The sequence below is a fragment of the Planococcus citri genome, chromosome 3, assembly GCF_950023065.1.
Source record: "Planococcus citri chromosome 3, ihPlaCitr1.1, whole genome shotgun sequence".
NCBI lineage: Eukaryota > Metazoa > Arthropoda > Insecta > Hemiptera > Pseudococcidae > Planococcus > Planococcus citri.
Window position 1 is genome coordinate 20191376 of NC_088679.1, and position 19629 is coordinate 20211004.

The window sequence follows — 19629 nt, forward strand, 5'->3', positions numbered from 1 at the left end:
AATTTACCATTCAAAAATTTCAATTCACCAGAAAGTACCCGTAGTTTACCAGAAATTACCCGTAATTTACCAGAAATTACCCGTAATTTACCAGAAATTACCCGTAATTTACCAGAAATTACCCGTAATTTACCAGAAATTACCCGTAATTTACCAGAAATTACCCGTAATTTACCAGAAATTACCCGTAATTTACCAGAAATTACGCAATTTACCAAAAGTTACGCAATTCACCAAAATTTACACACTTGACCAACATTTAAAAATCTCAATTTACGGGAAATTACTACAAAAAATTACTCGTAATTTATAATTATCAAACGTCACTCGTATTTCACCAACCTACTGCCCAAAATTACAATCAATTTACCAGGAATAAATTATCCAATACATGAGATTTACCAAAAAGCAACCAGAATTTGTTACCATACGAGATAATCACCAGTAATTTACCATAAATTACCATTCTATTCACCAAAAATTGTTTGTATTTTATCATAAATTACGAGAATTTTAATACCTACGTATCTACCTAAGTATGTTTTGCTATTAATCAATCATCATGAGTAATTTGTGAAAAATTTTGTGATTTGGATAGGTTAGGTAGTAGGTACCCAAAAAATAACCCGTATTTAACAATAAATTATCGATGTTAGAATTTTTCCATCAACTTTACAGTGCCTACTTACTTTTCAGGCATTTAAAAACTCTTTACAAAAGTAAACGCTGGATTCGAGTTCAGTAGATCAAAATAGGCTCCTAAAGTTTTATAAATCTGATGAGAAAATCGCAAATTTTGTGATCTACCAAACTTCAGGTGCTTAGTAAAGTATTAAAAATGGTTTTGAATTTTGAATTCAATGGGCCATGGACTGGACAGTGCTGCCGAGAGCCAATGTGGGCCTTGTCCCATCCCTTATCGGTGGCATATTTGGTAAGCAATGAACATACACTTTTCACAAATTCAGCATTTGTAAACACGTTTGCTAGATTTATTCCAATTTCCTATTGGATCGTTCTACACTGAATGAGGCAAAATAACTCTGCTCAATAATTGCAAAGTATTTTTCGAGCGAAAAAGCGAAACAAAACTCCCTCATACACAATTGGAATCGAATAGAAAACACCATCGCACCATTCGCTTCGTATTTCAGAATTCATTTTCGAGACTTACCTACTACTATTTGAAAGAAAACAATGAATAATGAAAGTCAGAAAGTTTGAGTCGTTGACAATAGGAAATTGTCAAACACTGCAGTAGGTATAACAAAAATCATCCTTCTATTAATTGAACCGAACTAACTTTTAGACTCGTATAGTAGTGAAATTTCAATCATATCTATACATCGGGGTTCCTTTACCTTTGAACAAAAGGACTCGTACATTTACATCACGTGAAAATCGTAGGTAGCAATTAGGAAACAAAGTAATTTAGTGGATTTGTCATACGTCTCACAACTCCCACAAGGAAGTACATATTATGTTTACATATCAACGACCGAACTTTACCTTTGATCATTATAGGTAGATATCTACCTATAAGTATTATCAAACAAATAACAAATCTATACTGTCGTAGATATGAACTCCCAGCAGACGCATTAAATGTCACATGGCGCAAATTCCGCTGTCATTAATTAATTAAAAACGTTGCTCCAAATTAAATTAGGTAAGTAATTCGATAAAGGTAAGTTTCTAAAGCCGACGCGTCGTGAGGAAAGGAAAAAAATAAGGAGTAAAAAAATCGACACCTTTTTGGGTTAAAAATCTCAATCGAGTAACCATTGGTAAAACAGTCGAGGTTTTGTTGTGACAAGGGAGTTATACCCACTTATTTTTTTTTGTTTATTGCGAACCCTTTTCACAGTCGGAAAAATGTCATTGCGGTAAGTTACACGTCACTGTAGGTTAAATTTAAAAAATGGATTCTTTTATTCGTTACATTTAAGGTGAAAAATTTCGCATTTTAGCGCGACAATTGGCCGTCTGGTGTAATTTTTCATTAACGAGAGTACAATAACGAATGCATGGTACTTTGTACCGTGTATAGTGTAGGCCTATTTACCAAGTCTTCTCAGATTATTCGAGAGCCTCTTTTGTCATTAAGGTCGGGCATTTATTTAAATTACACCAAGTTTTCCAGCCAAGTAGAGAGGTTAGGTTTTAGGTGTACTCGAGTAGGTAAACTCGTGTTGTAATTCTCGACGAAATTATGATCCATTATTTCAGATTGTCGAGCAGATTAAGACTATTTAAGGCCACGAACGTGTTTGCTAAAGAACTGATACTTATACTACTGGTGTTCTTTTTTTATCGTAATGATGCCTTTATGCGAATATATTATGTATTTAAGCCAATGATACGATGCTTGGGTATTTCCGGGTAAGATAGGATTTTTGAAAATTTGAGTGAACTTGTTGGGCACCTCCAAAAAAAATTATGGACACAAAAAAATATCCCCCTACCCAGCCCTTTCACCAAAATGACGAAAAAGTATTTTTCAGGGGAAAACAGAGAGGAGAAGGTAGGTACAAATATGGACCCCCTCCAGCTTTTTAGCTTTAAAGGATGGATAAAATTATCAACATTTTTTTCGAATACCACACCATTTCAAATAAGCCAAAGACTCTAGTATATTGTGTTTTTTTTTTTTTTTTTTTTTTTTTTTTTTTTTTTGAAAACTCACGGAGAAATTTAAAATTTAGAAAAGTGACATAAAGTGGTACAAATATGGACCCCTCTAAAAATGTCTAAAAAATGTAGAAAATTGTACAAAAATGTATTTAAAGACGTTTTTCGATGCTTTGGACTTGTCTTCTTTGTTAATAACACTTTTCTCGGTATTCTACTCGTAAAAACCATTGAATCAAAATTAGATGAAAAAAAATTAGGGGTCCATATTTTATACCCATGCAAAAAATTAGTCAAGTTTATGAAAAATGAAAAAATCATGGTCCCATTTTCAACACTTTGGACTCGTCTTCTTTGTTAATAACACTTTTCTCGACATTCTAAAAAATATTGAATCAAAATTAGGAAAAAAATGTTGTGGTCCATATTTTATACCCATGCAAAAAATCGGCTCAGGTTATGTAAAATGAAAAAAAAAATATGAAAATCAGTTCTAGTAAAGACAAGTATGAAAGTATATTCTGAAAGTACACATTGTAAGCTTGAAAATTTTCCAATGGGAAGAAATAAACAGGAAAAAAAACAAATGCTGATAAGAGACATATGGAAGTTTGCATGGATCCCAAATAAGCAACATGGGTCATCAATACTACACTACAAGAACAATTTTTAGTACCGAGCATGACCACAGCGCGAGTAGTTTTCTCTAAAGGACGAGGGGGTTCATAACTGTACCTTCTCCTCTACAATACATACACTTTAACGAGTTTTGAATGAAAAATTTTGATACCACCAAAATAAATATAATTTGTAAGAGAAATGAGGCCCGGCAAAGTGAATTGAAAAAATTTTGTTTGGTCCCCCAGGCGGTAGGTAGATATTGCCTATAGAAAATTTGATACCACCATGTGGTGAAGTCGGAGTGGTCTGGTTCCTTGCACTGGGTAAGTGTGCAACTAAAGTTAAGCCAATCCCAATTCTCTTGAAAGTTGAATGTTACCTATTTAAGAAATCCTAAAAATTGAAGAAGTATGCGAAGGAGGGGGGTATCGTGTGGGGTATTGTCTGGGGTACAATGACCTATAGAAGAGACACCCCAATAATGACTCAAAAAACACATACTCTGGAACACTCAACCCAATCTGTTCCTCATATCTGCCAAATTATTTGGAATCCAACCTGCATTATCACTAATCACCACTATTCATCAATTGTATCTCCTGATCAATATCGACTCTCTTAGTTCTTTATAGACAATCGACAACTTGGAAAATGAAAACAATAATCCATTTGTGGGGGGGGGGGCAAGGGATGAGCCTCCACGAATGCTTTTTTTAAGAACTCTGGATAATATTTTTCGATAAGCTGGCACCCCCTGGAAACAGTAGTTCAACTACTGGCCAATCATCCCAACACCAGTCGATCATGCACCCAAAGCTCAGGTAATGTTATTATTTTACAAGTCAACTGGATAGGAGACAGACATCCATTTGTTGACCACAGAGCTGTGGGACTGAAACAATCCCGAAACTGGAACTTAAATCCCGATTCAAATTCAATCCCATAACCAATCTTGAAACCAAAATCGTTATTTTTCTTGATCCCAAAACTGAAAAAATCCCAGAAGTGATATAATTTTGAACCCAAAACAATCCCAGAACCAAAACAAAATCGTTTTGGTTTTGGGATTTCAATTTTTGCCTTTTTTCCCCGATTTTATTTTGATAAAATGGTCATTTTACATCATTTATTGTCAATCATTCAGATTAATGTAATAAGAATTATTCACTTGACAAATTAAGCAAAATATGCATTTAAAACGTTAAACTAATTACTTACTTACACCATTGGATTTTTCACATCAAAACTAAACTTCCCATTTTTTAAACCCTTGCAGAGTCCATTAGTCAATTTGGGCTTAAAATTGGTCAAAATGGAAATCCTGAAACCAAAACCGATTCAACCCAGAACCAAAATGATTCTTTCAATCCTAAAACGAATCCCAAAACAGAAATGAAAATTTAGAAGAGCAAATCCCAAAATGAATCCAATCCCGAAATGAAAAAATTTCAAACCTGAAACCAAAATCCTATCCGAAAATTGTTTCGGTCCCACAGCTCTGGTTGACCAAATTCATTATCTACTACATACATATATAATAACATCTCAACAAAAAACTATCACATTTCTTTTCTCTGGATCCTGGATCCCCAGCCATAAGGGACAAATGAACTGGAAAACCCAGCAACAGAAAATGCTGATCACCAAAGAATTAATACTGTGTAACAATCTCCAAAACTGCTGGGAAAATGTAATCTCACAACCCTGAAAATTTGAATAGAATCAAACAAATAACCATATCTAGCATCATTCAAAAAAGACACAAAACACCTTAAAACACCTATATGAACTCACAAAATAACCTAAAGGTTGAAGTTAGTATAGATAATTCCAAATAAACAAACAAAGAAAAAATTAGAAAAACTTGAAAAAAGAGTAACTGCTCATCTGAATGTATCTCTCTATATTAAAAAATCAAAACCCGTCAAACAACTTCTGGAATAGGGTTCTCGAGCACAAAGAAATGTTAGTGTTGTATTTGCACAGAAATCTGTGTTTGTGGTAGTGCTTCTACCCACCCTCCTATCTATAAATTGCGGATTTGCAGGTAGTGGACTAGCAAACGGACTCGAAAGTCGGAGAAGTGTTAGTAAGGCTTATAGACACTGGACCTGCGGAATAAGACAACCAACTGCAGGCCGAGGGGAACGGAAACGGTGAAGAAAACTTGTGTAATGCAAATTTATCCCGCTGGGTGCTCTTTGCAGCGCTGTATTCGATTTTGCAGGCAACGGGGAAAAGGGAGGGTTGTGTAGTTCGCGAGGAACTCCTGACTGCGCGCGCAGTCAGGAGTTCCTCGCGAACTACACAACCCTCCCTTTTCCCCGTTGCCTGCAAAATCGAATACAGCGCTGCAAAGAGCACCCAGCGGGATAAATTAGCGTTACACAGGATATTTTGCCAAGATGGCTGCCAGTTGGTTGTCTTATACGCAGGTCCAGTGTCTATATAAGGCTTTAACAAGACGTTTACAAGATGCTGTATGTTTGTGGTAGTGAGAGTTGAAATACACTGAAAATGTTCAAGTGGTGGAATTGCAACGCGATGTGTATTAACATAGTACTGTATTTGTAGTGGTGAGCCTTACATTCAAGCATGTTAGGCTGTTAGAGCTGACGTCACAACGTATGCACCGATTTTTTTTGTTTTTATTAAGGAAGAAAAAAAAATGTAAGGAAAGTAAAATTCTCTACAAAATTAGGTACGTTTGACAGTTATCCGAGCAATAGAAAAAAAGTTATTAATGCTCAGAATTATAAAACTCTTGGAAAAATTTTTTTTTTGTATTTAAAAAAAAATACAATTTAAACAAAATTTTGAGTGAGAACATAGGTGTTTGAGGTAAGGAAATTTTTTTTTAGATTTTTAAGATGTTTCTTTACTGGAAGCTTATACTTGGATATCTTTGATTTGTAATACATAATTATGCTTGAAAAATAAATTGCTATTTTTTAATGGTAAACTGCATGAATTTATACCTATGTCATAAAATTGTTTTTTTGTTAGACAATGGCATTTTTGACGCAGTGTATGTTTTGTTGTGCTGAAAAAAAGAATGAGAGTGTGAGCGCGTGTTTTAGAGCATAGCTGATCAGAGTACATGGGAGGGGGGGGATTAAGGAATGGTTGACGGACCATAAAGGGGGGTGTCGCCAAGCGGTCAGGGGGCGGAGCCCCCTAGTTTTTAGAAGAAAAAAGATTGCGTGTGCTGGAATTAAATTTGAAGATATGTACATAGCGGTCTCAAATTTTCTTTAGTCAATATCTACCCTCTGGAAGTCAAAAATTCATAAAAAATTCACTTGGCGACTTGGCGAGACTCATTTGTTGATGAACAGTGGTGGAGTGGGGGGAAACGTTTTTGTGTTTAACATTTTTTTAGAGGTGGACAACAATGTTCAATTAAAATTTCAAAAATCCGAGGATAGGAGCATTTCATCCATTTTACCTGGGACTTTACTTTGATAATGTATAAAAAGAGGATGAGTATCTACAATAGTAGAATTTTTTTGGAGAAAAGCTCGTATAAAAAATAACGAGAAAATACCGATAATTCACTTCGATCCTATTGCATTTCATGGTTTGGTATTTCACTATTCCTTCTCTGGAGTCGAATATAATATATTACGTATATTCGACAACGTTGAAAAAATATTTTTGAAAAATAATAATCTAGCAACTCTATCGAATAAAAAAAAAAAATAAAAAATTTACCATTCTAGATATTTCATCTTCTTCTGGTAACCAATCGAAATAATAGGGTGCATATTGCCTCATGTAATAAAGCTGATCTCTGTAAGGACAGTGCGGATGAGGCATAAAAGGTGGATAAGGTGTTCTCCAGCGTGGATACGGTGCGTAGTCCGACTGCGGTCTGCGGGACAGCTCGTATAGGTTTTCATCACTCGGCATTTTTCTTTTAACGCATACGGATAAAATATTAGCCGATGCATTGTGACTCGTGCATGCGGATTCCTATGATCAGAAATGGAAACTAAATTAAAATTTTTTTCGCTCATCGAGAGAAGAGAAGAAGAGCTCGAGGTGTTATTTTGTTTTTAATCAGAAATTAATTTCGAGCGGTGTTTATTCGAGTTACACTAAAGTCTCTGCGGTAAAGTTTTTTCATTAAAGAGTTTGTGTATGTAGTTTTTGTACTATAATAATCTTCGTAGTAGGTACAACGTAACCTGGGTATATTTTAATCGATGATGGTTTTCGTGCGGTGATAAGTTTTCTATAATAAATGCTGTACTTGAAAGCTTTCTCAAGCACTGTTTATATATACTTACGTTTCGCGATGAAATACATCCGAAAAGTCCGGGAGGTTGTCTGGTCGTCTCCAATACATGGACTTGTTTATCCGATATACAATATTGTTCTCGTATATCCTGCTTCGAGTACAGAGGCGTTCCTCGTTTCGATCTTCTTCTACTGGTTGCTTCGTCTTCGGATTCGTAGGCGGTTGCTTCGGATGGGCATAAGTTCGCCTGTAAAAATAACCGTACGGAAGTACACATTAAATACCTACGTAAATGAAGCAGTTTTGTTGTTCCTTTGCCTCATTTAATTTGGCCAAGTATATTGAAAAAAACGAATGTTACTACGTTTTAATGACAAATTTCTTTTTGAAAAAAGAAGTGAAATAAGTTGCATACTCAGTTTGCCGTAAATACGATAATACTGTTTTTTCATCTCAATATGAAAATACGAGTAGGTATGTATTTCAGATTGCTCCAATTGTGAATAAACTCGATAAACCGGTCGAAAATATTCCAGAATATAATTTATAGTCGTCTAAATTAATTTCTGCCTCTTCTGGATAAGTTTGGAAAACGTAAAAAAAATTGGAGTTTCCAGATCTATTCGCAATTTTGTTGAGGATTTTTAAATTTCTCCAGAATTTGCAAAAATTAATTTGGATGGCTGATAAGACTAGAGTTCTGATTTATTTTTGACTCGTTTGACGAGTTGATTTGCAATTGAGACAGTTCCAGGAGGACACTTCGATAGTGTGTTTTATTGACCAGTAATTTTTGACGGTGCAGTCAATGTTTTTTTTTTTTTTTTTTTTTTTTTTTTTAAGTAAGACATTAAAACACAGTCGAGATTTCTGCCCAGAAATTACCTGACTCGTTTAAATTGAGTTTTATTGTGAGAGAGGGGGACAAGGATGATTGAATCAAAGAAATAAAATGCCTAAATAACCTCAAAGAATTTCAAAGAACAAACTTTTATTGCAGGAACTTAACATAAGAGCATTTAATCCACGCTCAGATAATTTTTCAGCAATTATTCAGTGTTGTACTTATTACGAAGGAATTTTTCATTTAATGCACCGGGTACGTATAAGGAAGGAAATAAACATATGCAATACAATACCTACATTAATAATGCACCGTTAAAAAAAATCACAACTGCGAAGCTACTCACTCGTTCACAGAGAATTAAAAATATTTACAAAACATAAATACACATATGACGAACGTTCACGGAAATAGAGCCCATAAAAATATATCATCTTTATACACTGCAGGATGTTTTTATAACAATAATGCATACGAGTATGAATATCTGCCACAATAGTATACCTACATGTATATCTACTCGCTATACTAGATACCTACCTACATAGGTTTGAAAAATAAAATTGCGGTTTCTTTGTTTATTTTCTGTTGGTTGTCACGTAAATTGAAATAAATTCCATTTACCTTTTGTTTACGCGGCGAGTATCCTGTATTGGAATTTTTATTTATGTGGAAAAAAGATATCGAATTTCAATTTCAAAATTCCCATGTTAGGTACCTACACTACGACCAAACGACGGCAAAAAATTTACCCATCAGAGTTTTAGGTTGGGTCGGTGTCAAAAAACTTTCACAGATTCGCTTAGTTGCGTGAATGTATTTTTATTACGTGTATTTTTTAAGGCTTTTTTTTCTTCGCGTCGATTTCGTCTTTTTTTTTGTTCTCCACCGCATCGTGTAGTTTTACTTTATTAAAAGGTGAAAAGATTCGTCACCAGAGTGATCTCGTGTAAGTAGGTAGCTATGTACATATTATGCACTAGAAAATCGCGCGTTCGTGTTTCGTTATGGTACATACAGGCCATACAGGTTGTTTCATATGCGATGACATTTTGAAAACTTTTTAAACAGTAGGTAAGTAGGTAACGTTTTTTTTCCAAAGACTGAAATTATCGATCTTTATTTTTTCTTACAATGAGAAATGGCTGAGAAGTTACGATTTGACCTTGATTGATAATATCTTCCCTCCCTCCAAATCATTTTTACAACCTGACAAAGTGACAATATGTCCAAAAAATGCTGAAACATTAGATAAAAAAATTTGAAGAAGTTATTGTCAAAAACATTTTCAAAATCGTATTTTTAGCTGTCAAAATCAATTTTTAATTCTCGCTGATATTTTTAAAAATTGTTGAGTAATCTCCTGTAGAGAATCTAAGTATGTACCTACTCGTATGTAGGTAGTACCTAACGCTGAAAAAAATTGAAAAAAAAATTATCTTATGAGTGAAAAAATTACAAAATCACCTATTTTTTTTTAAACTCAACATTTTATTTTATTTTTACTTCAAATTTTTCATTATGATCTCGAGAGAAATGATACCATTGTGAACTGCCTGAAACCGATTTTGGAAAAGAGGTAAGTACCGTAGATGACGCTAAAATTGATTTGGAAAGTTTTTATGGAAATTGTTGATAATAAAAAATTTCCAAAATAGCTGGAAACTACCTCTGATTTACTAAAAAAATTAAATTAGGTTAAAAAGTACATTTTAGTTTTCCAACTAGTTACATTAGGCAAAATTAGGTGGAAATTTCAAATTTCAACTATAAATTGATTTCAATCGACGATTAGGATGGGATGGTCAAAAATGGGACACATAACCAAATTTCAAGTTTTTAGATCAAGTTGGTGAAACTATGATTTTTTTCTCACTTCTGACTCAAGTTTGAATTGAAACCAGTGTTTGAAACAAACACTGTTTTGATCAGTGGGTGTGTTCTGACCCAAGGTAGGATCTGTGATTGGAACAGACACGGTTTAAAACAAGTGTTTGAAACAGACACTGTTCAAAACCAGTGTTTGAGACAGACACTTTTTGAAACCAGTGTTTGAAACAGACACTGATTAAAACCAGTGTTTGAAACAGACACTGTTTAAAAACAGGGTTTGAAACAGACACTGTTTAAAGCCAGTGTTTGTAACAGACACTGTTTAAAACCAGTGTTTGAGACAGACCCTGCTTGAAACCAGTGTTTGAATTTGAAACAGACACTGTTCAAGACCAGTGTTTGAAACAGACACTGCTCAAAACCCGTGTTTGAAACAAACACTGTTCAAGACCAGTGTTTGTAACAGACACTGTTCAAAACAAGTGTTTGTAACAGACACTGTTCAAAACCAGTGTTTGTAACAGACACTGAGACACTGTTCAAAACCAGTGTTTGAAACAAACACTATTTAAAACCAGTGTTTGAAACAGACACTGTTTAAAAACAGGGTTTGAAACAGACACTGTTTAAAAACAGGGTTTGAGACAGACACTGTTTCGATCAGTGGGTGTGTTCCTACCCAAGGTAGGATCAATGTTTGTAACTGACACTGTATAAAACCAGTGTTTGAAACAGACACTGTTCAAAACCAGTTTTTGTAACAGACACTGTTTAAAACCAGTGTTTGAGACAGACCCTGCTTGAAACCAGTGTTTGAATTTGAAACAGACACTGTTCAAGACCAGTGTTTGTAACAGACACTGTTCAAAACAAGTGTTTGTAACAGACACTGTTCAAAACCAGTGTTTGTAACAGACACTGTTCAAAACCAGTGTTTGTAACAGACACTGTTCAAAACCAGTGTTTGAAACATACACTATTTAAAACCAGTGTTTGAAACAGACACGGTTTAAAAACAGGGTTTGAAACAGACACTGTTTAAAAACAGGGTTTGAAACAGACACTGTTTAAAAACAGGGTTTGAAACAGACACGGTTTAAAAACAGGGTTTGAAACAGACACTGTTCAAAACCAGTGTTTGAGACAGACACTGATTAAAACCAGCGTTTGAAACTGACACTGTTCAAAACCAGTGTTTGAGACATACACTGATTAAAACCAGTGTTTGAAACAGACACTGTTCAAAACCAGTGTTTGAAACAGACACTGTTTCGATCAGTGGGTGTGTTCCTACCCAAGGTAGGATCAATGTTTGAAACTAACACTGTATAAAACCAGTGATTGAAACAGACTCTCTTTAATCCTCAAAAAAATCAAAAAATGAATTTAACACATGAAATTTTAGCTACGTACCTACCTATTTTTTACGCTCTTTCGATTTTAGTTTATCAGTTTCAAAATTTTTTCTGTCGGTTGAGATTCTTCCCTTGTATGTAGAAGTTGGCCCCACGAATTGAGTGTAACCACTTTCGAGTCAATTTTGAGTATTCAACAAAAGTGAAGTTGAAATTACCTAATTTGAGAAGTGGATTTCAAGTGGTTGTACCAAGGGGTGCAAAGTTTTCAGTGTTTCTCAACAGAACTAACTAAATTTCATTTTCAACTGCCGAACTTAATTATCCCGAGAAAAGACTGTCGATGGATTTTGAACAAAATGATTTCTCAAAAGAGGGAATATTTTCGAAAAAATCGTGGGTTTTTGGCTCCAGCTCCTACACAACCTGCTTTGGCGAAAATTCCAAAAATGACCAGTTTTAGAAGATACTTTTAGGGTTCTACTGAGTGGTTGGAAATTTTAAAATCAATTAAGTTACTTATTTTTGAGCAAAGTAATGTTTTGAAAATATTTTCTTCACAGTACACAAATGTTTTGCATAATTCATTCCAAAATATCGTAAGATATCATTTCTGAAACTGAAAAAATATTTTGGAATGCAATCTAATGGTGCCGATTTTTTTTTAATACCCAATTGTTGCCAATTTCAACAATTGAAAAAAAGGCCAAAAACATCGTCATAATCGCTAAAAAAAAATGGCACCACTGCATTTCAAAATATTTTTCCAGTCTCAGAAATGATATTCTTCGATGTTTTGACACAATTGATGCAGAATATTTCGTGAAGAAAATATCCTTAAGTTGAAAAAAAAATCATGACAACTTTTAACTCAAATTGAAGGTCTTCTCTGAATTTGTTCGAAATCCTTCAACATTTTTTCCTCCATCCATTCTAATGTGTCACCTTAATAGTACAATAATTTCAATTCGCTGGCAAAATACAAATTTTTGTTGGGGTTTTCAGACATTTTTCTGGAAAATTGGAGGGGGAATTCGATAAAAGGCCGTTGGATTCCTGACTTGATCCGTCACTTTTCTACCTATGGGTTTCAAATGTTAAAATCAATATTGAAAATCAAAAAATAAGTTTTCATTTTAAAAGTGAGAAAATTGCTTTTGATTTTAGACCTGTTCAAAATTTGTATAAAATAACCTATATAAGTGAAAAAGTTTCAATCACAAAAAATCGAAGAAACCTACTTTTTGAATTTTTTTCTCGTACCTCAGTAAATTTTAAAATTATTTATCTAGAAAACCCGATAGAAAACTGACTTTTTAAGTCAAGGATCCAAAATTTTTCCAGCAGTTTTTTTTAGATCCTCCTAGAATTTGTTATGGAATGTTTCCTCCAATTTTCAAGTAAAAGTCAAAAACAACCTACCCTAATATCCACTCTTGGAAAAAAGAGGAAATGTGATTTTCTCACTGATTTAAAAGAAGAAAAAAAAAACATCCACACAAAGTTAATACTCACGAAACACCCGGTAGAAACAATATAGCGACAAATAGGCAAAATCATCCATACGTAAGTCAAGATACGTAGTATCTCTATAGGTAGGTATACTAAGTAGTAAGTACTTACTTGAGTAGAAACACTGTTTCGTCTTCTGGCATAGTTAACTGCTTTACGATTATCTCGAAGCATCAGCTTGAAACTGTCTGCAAAAATAACATCGTCGAGTTAATATGTATTTCTCGATTAAAATGGAGGCATTTATGTGTTAAGGTAACGTATAGGTATCGAATCATATCGATGAACATTTCCATAAAGGAGAAAAAAAGCACATCATATTACGAGTTAGTTTATCGTCGAATGAGAATGAAAATAACAGTATGGGTTATTTCCTCTCTTATACATACGAGTCGACGTACTATGTAGGTGTAGGTAGGTATATAAAACGAATATGTAATATTTTTCAATATAGTCCAATATTTTGGTAAAATGTTAGATCGAGTGACATATACCTATACCTACCTATACGCGTTTCATGTCACAATATCGTTTTCATATAGGCATCTAACCATGTTCACATATGTAAAGGAGCAGCCGAGCAAGAGGAATTTATCGTACTATAAACGAGTAAAATGATGTACTACGAAGTCGAACTTATACGAGAATACGGTTTTGTAAACGATACGATATGATATTTGTAAATATACCTACAATTAGATGTGTTTATCGTTTCAAGTAGGTGCTTACTGCTTACTCGTATTGAGTAATACCGCAAAGTAGTATTCATTTCGTATCGCACTTTCGCAGCAGACAAACTTACTCTAACCCTTGCCCTCTTTTACCCTTGGAATATTAATTCATCTTTGAATTATGCGCGACGTGTAGCTGTAATTTAAGTTGTCTTTCATCGCAAGTTTTACGAGTTTCAAATAAGTAACTATACTTACTCTCGTACGCGATTTGGATTTTAAGGATATCACAAAAATTACTACGAGTTGTGGTGGAAATGTTCTTCAAGATGAAACTAAACAGTTTTTACTCACGAGTAATACCAATTAAAAAAAAAAAAAAAAAAACATGGTAGGTACTGGAGAAAGGAAAAATGGGAGAGGTTCAAGTACCTACTCTTTTTCTCTCTTCATCATTCGAATTTTTATTTTTAAAAATTACCTACCAAATATCGAGAACTCGGTTTTCCATATAATTTACCTAGTCATTTTGCTGTTCGTTCATGTAATCATCCAATATTTTAATACCTAGGTATCTAGTAGACAAATTAAGTTTAGTACAGTCTGAGCTGCGAAATTTAATACGCTACTCGATGTAAAAAATAAACACGCTGTAACATCGCAGGTAATTGTAGGTAGGTAATAGGTATACGTACCTACCTATTATACATTTCTTTACCATCGAATAAACTGCCAAGTGAATAATCGTTATTAAATTGGTCTTTAGGGGAAATTGATGTAAAAGCTCTTAATTAGGTTACTAAGTGAGTATCGTTACAAAGCGAGTTTTTGTTACTTCATAAACGATATCTTCTTTCTTTTGTAATCCCCTTTAATTAGGCGTGTTTTTAATGAGAATCATTTTTACTGCGATTCGCCCGAAATCGTCTCGACGTTATGAAAATCAAACCGTCTAATTGTTGTGTTTTTTGCGTCTCCTTGGGGGATTTTCGAGGTATAGAGCTTTATGGGTATTCTCAGCCGGTTGCTAATTCGAATATCTGTACCGTTTGTTTGTAATTATTATACGAAGTAGGGTTTAAGATGTGTTGTGTAGTTGTTTTAAAAGGTTAGATTTTATTTTTTCATGCAATAATGCGGAAGGCAGTTACCTTACACATTCACAAATGGAGTGTAAAAATTCATGTTTTTCATCAATTTTTAATTTTTTTTTTTTTTGAGGAAGGAGGAAGATAAGTTTTTTAAGAGGTTTTTTTTGAAATATTAAGTATGTATTTGCAAAAAAAAACTGCAAATTCTGAGAGCATATCGTGCGATATCAAGATGAGCGAATTTTTTCTATTTTTTTTATTGTCCCCTATTCAAGATGATAAGAGATGGCATTTAGAGCCCATCATCACAATCCTACCCTTCTATAGTGAAGTGTGACCTCAAAAAATATAATTTCTTAAACTTTTAGCTCCATCCTTTTAGGGGTTTTTCGGTCAAATGGTGAGTTACGAAACTTAGTATGTGAGTGACACTTTCCAATATAAATGCTCACAAAGTTCTTCATTTTTTTCTAGCTTTTAGCTTTTTTGACCACTGAAATTGATTTTGAAATTTAGAAAATGACCCTCACTTCCCAAGTTCTGCGATGACAGAAATTTTATTAACCCATAGGCAGCTTTATGGTAATTATTTGCAATTTTCGAGGAGGTGCAAACCTACCAAAATAATCGAAAAATCGCATTTTGATAGCATTTTTCGCCCTTAGGAGTTGGGGCAACTCCATTTGATCGAAAATATTCAAGGTCACCTTGTCTGTCAGGCGTCTCAAGGTCGTCAGCCCCCTTGTCTGGCCTTTCAATATCACTGACCTACCTGACTAGTGTAAGAGTTGTTCGTCCACCTTTTTGACCTCGTATGTCTGTCTATCTGTCTGGCCTCCCAAGGTCATTGACCCGAGTGTCTGAAAACTTGAGGTCAGTGAACTCGCTGTCCAGCATCCCAAGGTCGTCTGTTTTCCTGTCTGTATGGACTGTTGAGGCCATTTATTCGTCTGTCTCACTTCTCAAGATCACCTGTTTTTCTGTCTGACCTCCTAAGGTCATTGGTTCGTCAACGTGTCTTTCGAAGGTCGTCTGTCTACCTGTTTGGCCTCCCAAGGTTGCCTGGGTGTCAGTCCGGCTTCACAAGGTCGTTCGATTCCACCTGTCTGGCTTCTGAAGGTCATTGACCTGTCTGTCTAGCAGCTCAAGACCGTCTGTCCGGTGTATTGAGGTCATTGACCCACCCGTTTTCCTGGCATCCTAATGGCATTGAACTATCTGTGTAACCTCCTAAGGTCATTTGTCTACCTATCTAGCCTCTCATGGTTGTTTGTCTCTCAAGGTCGCCTGTCTGTCTTATTGAGGTCATTGACCCGTCTGTGTAGCTTCCCAAGGCCGTCAGTCTGACTGTCTGGCGTCTTGAGGTCCCTGATCTACCTTTCTAGCCACTCAAGATTGTCTGCGGTCCTGTCTGACTTTCCATGGTCGTCGGCTGTCTTCTTAAGGTCATTGACACGTCTGTTTGACCTCTTAAGTTCAATATGGCCCACCAGTATAGTCTGTCACTGTAGTCTATCCGCCTGTCTGGCTTTTCTCAAAGTTGTCTGTTTCGCCTTTTTGATCTCTTAAGTCAAGGTCATTGATCTATCTGTCTGGCTTCTCAAGGTCGTCTGTCCACCTGTCTGGCGTCTTGAGGTCACTTCTGAGATTTTATACTCCTCGAAAAAACGTTAAAATCACGTTTTTACCACTTCAACAAAGTAAATAAAATTTGAGAATCTGACCGAAAAAAGCTAAATTATGAACGCTGCAAGAAACATCAAATGAAAAAGTGATCGAACACTTGCTGGTGTGTTTCTAATGTAAATTCTTCAATTTATTTGAAAAAATTTGCATAAACGCCTTTTCTAGGGGTGCCCAAATTGGGGGATTCTAGAAAAGGGGTTCAAAATTACATATAAAGGGAGCATAATTAAACTTTTTCATCCAGATGATTGAATATATACCTCAAAACGTTACGTTTGATGCAAATCGCAGGTTTGTAGTTTTCCAGAGGTTCCCAAAATATCGAAATTACGAAAAATTGGAAAATTAGAATTTTGAGTACCAGTGCAGAATTTTATTAAGCTCAAAATTTGGTAGGAGCGGATGGAGGTCTTTCAGATGCTAATAAACTGTAAAAAGTTATTTTTAGCGAGTTTCAAAGTGGTAGGTTCAAAATGGCGGTTCCAAAATCGTCCAAAAATTAAAACCCGTGCAATTTATGCCTCGAGGGTCGAAAATAGAAATATCAATCGGATATTCAAACGGATATTTCATATTAAAAATTGTTTTGAAAATAATATTCGTCAGTGGTTCTCAAATTTTTTTTATTTACAACTTTGGGAACCCATGAAGCTCAAAAAATGTTCATTTTGGGTTAACTAACCACGGATTCGTATTTGAGACATTTATTACAACATTTTAAGATTGGTTAAGTCTACTGAAATTTCATTAATCGCTTTTAACGTTTTTTTTCAGTATTTTCGAAATTAGTGCCGATCTATTTGAAAAAACATTTTTCAAAAACCCAAATCATTTCGGATCCAAATTAGATTTAATAGATACTTTTCTTTTCTTAAGATCCCCCAACGAATCACAAGATCTGCAATCATATCAACACACCTGCTGTTCATTTCAATCACCACAATCATGAAAAAATTGAAAGTGACAAAACGACTGGAACACCCTCTGTGGGCTGTATAAGTGTATACCCATCTATAAATATTACAGTGAACAAAATTATTATATAATTTACCAACTATACTCGTACATGGCATTAAAGGACTTGAACCACACAGTTAATTTGATTCATTTTTTTTTCAAAATATAACAAACAATACGTTGGATTTTTCCTACACCATTTTGTCTGCTAAATACTCGTCACAATCACATCGTATTCATGCCCTGGCGCTTTACAACTTCCCCCCATTAACGATGACGAGTTTGCATTCAAACGTTGATTTTTTCCCATTTTAATGGAAGTTCTCTCATAACGAAGCTGATTATACGAAGCTTTTAGAATTATTTATCCGGGCGACGCTGGCGCAACTGACAATTAAATTACAATTTCTGACTAAGAGTGTGGAAAACGTTATAAAAACGTTGGCACTTTGAAATAAGGTCAATTTGGATGTATGTTTTTTTTTTTATGTCCTACGCGCTTGTTACGGCGTTAGCGTGAGTATAAAAATGCCAAGTATTCTAAATCGTATATAAATATAACAAAAAGTCGATAAAAGCAAAGGTAAAGGCGCTCGCAGCATCCAGCAACTCGTTAATGTCGGATGAAAAATTGCCTTTAACGTAATACCGCGTTGACCATTGGACGAGCTGTTGAAAAAAAAATTATTTTACAAACCATTCTTTTTTTTTCATTTTCATTTTTATAACGTGTGCTGGTAAGGTAATCCTGTGGTAGGGATTTATTATTTACACCGCATGTCCTGTAGTATAGGTATGTTGAACTATATAGTCGGACATATCGTAGGTACGTATAAGCTGACCTCACATAATGCAGACATGTATCAGATGTCAAGATATTGGAAAAATATGAGATAAAGAACCAGAAATGGATTAAAAAAGCATCCCTTTTCTAGCTCAACTCCCGTTTACTTTAATTTTACAAGCTTATTAAATGAATTTTTATTTAATCCTTATTGCAGGCGAGACGGAAAATATAAATGGAATTTCTTTTCCGTTGTGTATTTTATGCATTTCCGTAATGTTTCAAATGCGCCAGCACTAATGTTTAATCCAGGGTTTCTTTCACTTACCAGGCAACTGTAATGGAATAATTTTTAGAATCAATTTATTTCACGTCTCGAAGGAGTTCGATGAACTGTTCTGTGTTTTTTTTACACTTTTTTTTTGCATTTTTTAGATTTGTTTTAACGTGCATTTTTTTATCATGAAAATTTGTGGTTTGGCTAGGTATTAAAGTTCAGTCTCAAGATTTTCAAATTTTAATCAGGTTTATGATTTCGAATTTTTCTCGTAAATTGCCACATAAAGATTTTTCAGCGTTTAAGTAACTTTTTTATTTTTAAAAATGCCCTAAAAATCCAAAAATGAACTTCAGCGCCGAAGTTTTGGGTACGAAGGTTTTAGGACATGTTCAACTTATCCTTCCTCTTGCTTTCGTCCAAATCAAAGAGTGTGAACATGTGTTTAAGACATCCTGGCGTAGATAGAAGTAGAGGGGAAGATCTTGAATGCCCTTACTAGGGATGTATTGCAACCAGCCCAAACAATTTTCAACTATACAAGGGGAAATCAATGGACCTCAAAATACACCACCAGTATAAATTTCAAAAGCTGAAATTTATTTTTCAATTTTTGGAAAATTTTTAAAAATTCAAATTTGGTTCATTTCTTATGAAAAAAATCAAAATTTGATCAAATTGACAATTGAAAGGCTGAAATTTGGGTTGTGTCCCATTTTTGACCTTTAGAGTCGATTGGTGGTGGTTTCAAACTGCTCGGGAGCCATCAGAAAATCTTTAGATTGTCCAGTTTTCAAAAAAAAAAAAAAAACGCTGTAAGATAGGGTTGAAAAAAAATTCAGCACAGATAAACTCGGATTTATCATCTTTGTGACTTTTCGATAGATTTTTGTATATTTTTGAAAATATTTTTGTGACGATTCAATTCCAAAGTTTTCTCTTGTGATTATTTTTGGAAAAAATGAAAAAACCAATATCCGCTGTTGATCTCAGAACTGCTTGAAACCATCACAAATCGATTCGAGAATTCGAAAATAGGGCATAAAAATATCAAATTTCAGATTTTTTGTTCAGACGTTCCCGAACGATGTTTATTTCATATTTGTCAAAACCAATCAGTGGAG

At 34.6% G+C, this 19629-nt stretch overlaps 1 protein-coding gene across 3 annotated transcripts in view; it reads right to left on the minus strand.

Moving 5' to 3' along the window:
- LOC135841698 (uncharacterized) overlaps nt 1-19629 on the minus strand; it is a 231690-nt gene that overhangs the window by 55253 nt on the left and 156808 nt on the right. For all 3 annotated transcript variants that reach the window (XM_065358821.1, XM_065358819.1, XM_065358820.1), the window contains 3 exons: nt 13151-13227; nt 7545-7742; nt 6967-7227 (listed from right to left, as the gene is read on the minus strand). In XM_065358821.1, the coding sequence (XP_065214893.1) occupies nt 6967-7227; nt 7545-7742; nt 13151-13213 (522 nt within the window). In that variant the 5' untranslated portion in view covers nt 13214-13227. The remainder of the gene's footprint in view (nt 1-6966; nt 7228-7544; nt 7743-13150; nt 13228-19629) is intronic.